A 6,264-nucleotide genomic window follows, 5' to 3' on the forward strand; every position below is an offset into this window, starting at 1 on the left:
CTTACCAACCTCCCTCTCTGGCAGGGCTGAGTATGTGGCGGGTCAGTACTGGGGGGCTGGTGTCCGGCCGGGGGGCCTCGGTGAGGAGGCTGTGGGGGGGTCTGCCCCCTAACCTGCCCCCTCTGCAGGCTGTGTTGGAGAGACACTTGGACCACGCCATCATCTTCATCACTGGTAGGTAACCTCTGACCCCAGCCACCCCACACACTAGACCTCCACACAGATAGCTCTGGGTAGAATTTGCCCTAAGCCACAGATCTAGGATCAGTATTCCATTCCTGACATTTAGAAGGGAAATTATGAACTGACCTTAGATTAGTCTGATTATTCTACTTCACATAGCATCTCAATGCATCAGTGACGCATTATCAACAGAGGAGAATTAGTGCTACTCAACTGACTAAACTATTAAAGTTTCTCAATTGCTTGAGCACATTTGTCAAAATGACACTCAAATCAGTAAATACATTACACAAGATCAACTACCTCCATCAAAACATACAGCCTGTTATGTCATGAAAAGTTATTAATTGAAAAGTCTACACCTGCATTGCTTGCTGTTCGGGGTTTTAGGCTGGGTTTCTGTACAGCACTTTGTGACATCAGCTGATGTAAGAAGGGCTTTATAAACACATTTGATTGATTATTTCAATCAATCGTTACACAATGGCCCAATAAATACTGACTACAACACATCCTAACATGTTTTTTGTTACCCTTACTTTACATGGAAAGTGACTGAGAACACATTCTCATTTACAGCAATGACTTGGGGAATAGTTACATGGGAGAGGAGGGGGTGATGAATGAGCCAATTGTAAACTGGGGATGATTCGGTGACCATGATTTTATGAGGGCCAGATTGGGAATTTAGCTTGGACACCAGGGTTAACACCCCTACTCTTATGATACGTGCCATGGGATCTTTAGTGACCACAGAGAGTCAGGACACCCGTTTAACGTCCCATCCGAAAGATGGCACCCTACACAGGGCAATGTCCCCAATCAATGCCCTGGGGGATTGGGATATTTTTTTAGTCCAGAGGAAACGGTGCCTCCTACTGGCCCTCCAACACAAGTTCTCAAAATATGAGTAAGAATAAGAAATAAAAGTAACAAAAGAGAGCAGCAGTAAAATAATTATAGCGAGACCAGACACAGGGGGGTACCGGTACAGGGTCAATGTGTGGGGGCACTGGTTAGTTGAGGTAATATGTACATGTAGGTAGAGTTATTAAAGTGACTATGCATATATGATAACAACAGAGAGTAGCAGCAGTGTAAAAGAAGGTGGGGGGGGGTTAATGCAAATGTTCTGGGTAGCCATTTGATTAGATGTTCAGGAGTCTAATAACTTGGGGGTAGAAGCTGTTTAGAAGCCTCTTGGATCTGGACTTGGCACTCTGACACCGCTTGCCGTGCGGTAGAAGAGAGAACATTCTATGACTAGGGTGGCTGGAGTATTTGACATTTTTTAGGGCCTTCTTCTGACACAGCCTTGCATAGAGGTCCTGGATGGTCAGGTCTCTGACCTCCTCCCTATAGGCTGTCTTGTTGTTGCCGGTGATCAGGCCTACCACTGTTGTGTCATCGGCAAACTTAATGATTGTGTGAACAGGGAGTACAGGAGGGGACTAAGCACGACACCCCTGAGGGGCCCCTGTGTTGAGGATCAGCGTGGCGGATGTGTTGTCATTAAAAGTGTCTTAGCAATTTAGAAAAATGAACATGATTCTAGTTTCTCTCTCCACCCATATTCATATATCCTTATGAATTGTAAACCAAACCTGAACCTTGAGAAGACTCTTTATTGCCTCTTTCTGTTTTGTGTTTTAGAATCCCAGTTTTGGCTGTTCAATGACCTCTCTCTCCAGGAGGGCTACCCCCGCCCCCTCTCAGAACTGAGGAAAGGGAGAGAGACAGAAGGAAAGAGAGGAGAGGAAGGAGAGGAGGAGCAGGGCCTGATGTGGGACCCAGAGGAAGGACCAATGTGGGGGGACATTGGAAAAGGGGAAGCAGGAGGAGAGGAAGAAGAGAGTGAGACCTGGACCGAGCTCATCAGAGGAGGAGTGAACGGGATTACGACAGAGAGAGACGGTGAGAGCGAGAGTGAGTGTGAGAGAGAGAGAGATGAACGAGAGTTTGTGAGATTCTATGAGACTGACTGTGAAAGATTATATGTGAGACACCTCACAATGTATAATACTTGTACATGTGTGAATGTTTGTCAACAAACATTAAGCCCCATGCTATATATCACTTCCAGACATGGGTTCAAATACATGTGTATTTTAGTATTTTTTTTCTGTATATTTTAATATCTTCAAATACACAGCCCAAACAAGTACTTTTATTTTAATATTTGAATGGTTATTTGTAAAAAAATAAATAAAATAAAAAATAGTATACCAAAATGTATTTGAAAGTATTTCAAAATACTTTTTTCAAATACTATCTTGAAATACCTGGTTTAAATGTATTTGAGTCAGTGTATTTGAGTATTTTCATTTTTTATAATAAAGGTTATCATAATACTTGTTTTGAAATGTATTGAAAGTAATTGAAATACCAAGTCTGATCCCTTCCTCAGGCTCCACCTACCTTTTCAAAGGAGATTCATATTGGAAGTTCCCCTATCCAGCTTCTGTCCCAGAGGTAGGATACCCTCGATCCCTGGCCACCGATTGGTTGGACTGCCCTCACCCTTCCGCACCTGTCCTAGACGACTTCTCTCGCTCTCTGTCTCCTCCTACTGGACGACAGGAGCTCCGTGAGAGGGGGAAGGAGGAGAGGGGGAGAGAAGAGAGGGGAGGCCAGAGCGGCCATGGCCTGGATAGAGACACAGACAGAGAGGGACTACAGCACTGGCCCTGCACTTGCCTGAATGGAGCAAAAGTTAGCAGTGTGAGCATGACTTTGTTCATATGTGCCCTGCTGTTGACTCTCCTCTCCCTGATAACTGTGTGATGTTAGGCTACGTCCCAATACTCAACAATGCCCCCCCCCATTCCCTCCAGGTTGTGGCTGCTGTTGTCAATGGTGCTAGGTCCTTTCTCACCTTCCACTATGACAACGTTTGCCATGCACCCTTACAATCCATTCCACATGCCTACCCTTAGGGCTGTGGAATAGGGGTTGGGCTAGGAGAAGCTAGGAATTTGGGACACAACCAAGAAGTCCCTACACCTCAAAGGAGGAATGTTTGTCCTGGACATTTCAGATGAATTATGAAAAGTTATCTGCTGCTGGTGTACCTCTTTGTCTGTCTGTGAAATGTATCCCATAGCACCTTGTTGTACAGCCTACACTTGATGATTTCAGAACATTTTATCTGACCAAATAAAATAAAAACAACTCTATTGCCTTCAGTTTTCATTGTTAAACCATAACCGCAGACGACTAAATTATATTTTGATACTAACAGCAATAAACGGCACCATTAGGTTCATAGTCACCGTCAAAACGTGCCTCTTGGGGTGCTGCCTTATAGGTCCTTGACCAAACCAAACAAACTATAAATAATTAATAGTTGTAGAGGTCCAATTGTTTAATCTTGCTGTCACTGGGGTAGTTTTGGAATTTCCCTGCACCCTAGCGTTCAACCACATGCCAATTTGGGTAACTTCAGTATTACGTAACTTGGGGAGAAACATTATCTTAAAACACTCCACATTTTACCTCTGTATATATTGAAGGTGTTTCAGCTCATTGACAACCGAGACTTTACTCTTGCTAAGACTTACTTCTCTGAAGGCTCAGTTTACCTTGATCTACACAATGTGTGTCCTCTACTTGGCCCCTCTCCTTGCTCTGTTGTCAGTGGGAACAGCAGCACCGGCGCCAGACGATTGCGGACATCTGGTGAAACTGCTCGCACCGGAAGACAAACATACTGTGAGTACATCGCCTATCTATAGAGTGGACCTCAATAGAGGTGTTGGGGTGTGTTAGAAATAGTGATGATTTCCAATTTGTGAACTGTGTTGTATTGAATCTAATTGAGTTTAAAAGGCATTTGACTCCAACTTATAGGCAGTATACAGCTTCTGCCCTCAGGCACTATGCTTCACAGACAAATAGTGCTATAAAACGGAAATGTGTGAAATTAAATGACAGACCAATACATTTTCCCACAGATCTTTGGGAAGTGGATCTTCATTGAGGGTTTCTCGAACCATGAGATGTTCAAAGCAGTACTGAGAAAGACCAACAGCTCATGGATTGAAATCCTTCCCACTTCACACACCGAGACAGTCCTTTTGAACCAGGGAAACTTGATGTAAGTGATAGTAACTCTCTACAGCCTTATCTCTAACCACTCGTCATATGTCATTTGACACAGTAGCTATGCTATGTGAATAGACATTCTACAGCTCTAAGAATTATCTAGTGATTATCTCATTTCCTCTGACAGTGATGGAAAATGTCTTGACTCCTCTGCCAACATGACCTTTTCCAAAAACATTTTGCAAATCTCACGTAAGTCAAACATTATTGACTGGCAGGCCATCCATGATCTGATAGAAAATAGGCTGTTAAAGTACTGTGAGTTACTGTGTTTTATTTTCTTACATAGAGAATAATATGACTGCCACTGGACACTTCCTACTATCCTGCCCTGACTGTCTCGTCATGAACTTCAATAGCACCATGGACGAAGTGCAAATCCAATCTCTCTATATCTTTGGTAGGTGTGTGTGTGTGTGTGTGTGTGTGTGTGTGTGTGTGTGTGTGTGTGTGTGTGTGTGTGTGTGTGTGTGTGTGTGTGTGTGTGTTTGTGTGTGTGTGTGTGTATGTTCTTTTGAGATCCCTCCAATGGCCAGAACCAACATTTACCCAACAGAAATGTGGAAACCTTGGTCAATCAAGTCATAGAATCATCCAGTTTCTTTCTTCTTCTATTTCCAGGGAAGAGCAGGACACTGCCGGAGGCCGAGTTGAAACAGTTCCAGAAGCAGGCAGAATGCCTCCAGTATCCTCAGCCTGCACAGTATTCCTATGATGGAGTTACAGGTCATTATTAACCCTAACCTATTCATCAAAAGAACACCAGGCAACATGTAGTATTATGGTGGTAGGGTTGAAGAAAAATATATTAAAAATATATACTGTATATATAAAATAATATATATATTTACCAAATAATATATATAGGAGATTGGGAATTATGCAGACAATTACATTGATAGAAGCCACATTTTGCCTGCAATTTTAAAGCTTAAAAAAAGGTTATTATTCATTTACGTTGTCAATCATCAGTTTAGAATAGATCCCTGTTGCATGAGTCCTGTGTTCATTTAAACCTTGTCCAAGTTCTCATTAACGTCTCCTCTCTTCTCTCTGCAGAGTTTTGCGCTGAGAAAAAGGAGAGCTCACACACTGTTGAGTCACAAGATGTGAAGGATGGTTCACAGTGATATGGCTACTGATGATGGAATGGTTGCATTAATAAAATGGTGTACTCTTATACTGACTGCTTGTTTTGAAACACATCCTCATCCACAAACACAGTGAAGCACGCACGCAAACAGGCAGACACACACTCCCTGTTCTACCTCTTTAAATATGTAATATATCATCAGGGACCAGGGTGAACAACACCGGACTCATCACACTTTCCTGAGGAGTACCATTGTCAACTTCAAACCACGTTGACAATTCTGACCCCATACTCTCCCATATGACTCGATCGAACAGGAAGTCCGTGATCCAGTTATACAGACGTCACCCAATGCCCAATGAATGCCAGGGTTGGTCATTTACCTCTCTTATATCAGCTCACTTGTGCTGAGGTGGTAGGGGTGGAAGTATTCAAGGTGTGTCCTTAAAAACCAATGTGCCAATTTCAATCAGCGCTACTGGTGATATTAAAGATTCACCAAAAGCTGGTCTCAGTGGTAAAGCAATTGGTTATATTGGACATGGTTTTTGTCCATGCAGCTTGGACTCTTTAGGCCTACATGTTTGTTATAACTAGGCCTATTGTAGGACTGTATACTATTCAATACATGAATAAGACAAACACCCATGCGCATCTCCAAGGCATTCTTAACTCAAATACTTCTGCTAAGTATCAGAACTCAGGATAAGACCCAGATGCAGACGGCTAGAATCACAGATGTTTATTGACTCAAACGGGGGGCAGGCAAAAGACCGGTCAATGGTAGGCAGAGGTTAGTAATCGCGTCAGAGTCAATAAGGCACAGAACGGCAGGCAGGCTCAGGGGCAGGCAGAGGTTAGTAATCGGGTCAGAGTCAGGCAGG

General features: G+C 43.2%; 2 protein-coding genes across 2 annotated transcripts in view; both read left to right on the forward strand.

Moving 5' to 3' along the window:
* LOC115130049 (matrix metalloproteinase-17-like) overlaps positions 1-3,418 on the forward strand; it is a 9,905-nt gene extending 6,487 nt beyond the window's left edge. The window contains exons 10-12 of the mRNA XM_065019144.1: positions 25-174; positions 1,837-2,097; positions 2,591-3,418. Of these exons, the coding sequence (XP_064875216.1) occupies positions 25-174; positions 1,837-2,097; positions 2,591-2,967 (788 nt within the window). The 3' untranslated portion in view covers positions 2,968-3,418. The remainder of the gene's footprint in view (positions 1-24; positions 175-1,836; positions 2,098-2,590) is intronic.
* A 210-nt stretch (positions 3,419-3,628) lies between these two features.
* LOC115131162 (saxitoxin and tetrodotoxin-binding protein 2) lies at positions 3,629-5,467 on the forward strand. Its single transcript, XM_029662758.2, has 6 exons — positions 3,629-3,894; positions 4,137-4,279; positions 4,415-4,479; positions 4,577-4,687; positions 4,909-5,013; positions 5,347-5,467. The coding sequence occupies exons 1-6, from the start codon at positions 3,778-3,780 to the stop codon at positions 5,415-5,417; spliced, it is 612 nt and encodes a 203-aa protein (XP_029518618.1). The 5' UTR covers positions 3,629-3,777; the 3' UTR covers positions 5,418-5,467.
* The last annotated feature ends 797 nt before the right edge of the window (positions 5,468-6,264 follow it).

This window comes from Oncorhynchus nerka, linkage group LG6 (assembly GCF_034236695.1).
Source record: "Oncorhynchus nerka isolate Pitt River linkage group LG6, Oner_Uvic_2.0, whole genome shotgun sequence".
NCBI classification, from domain to species: domain Eukaryota; kingdom Metazoa; phylum Chordata; class Actinopteri; order Salmoniformes; family Salmonidae; genus Oncorhynchus; species Oncorhynchus nerka.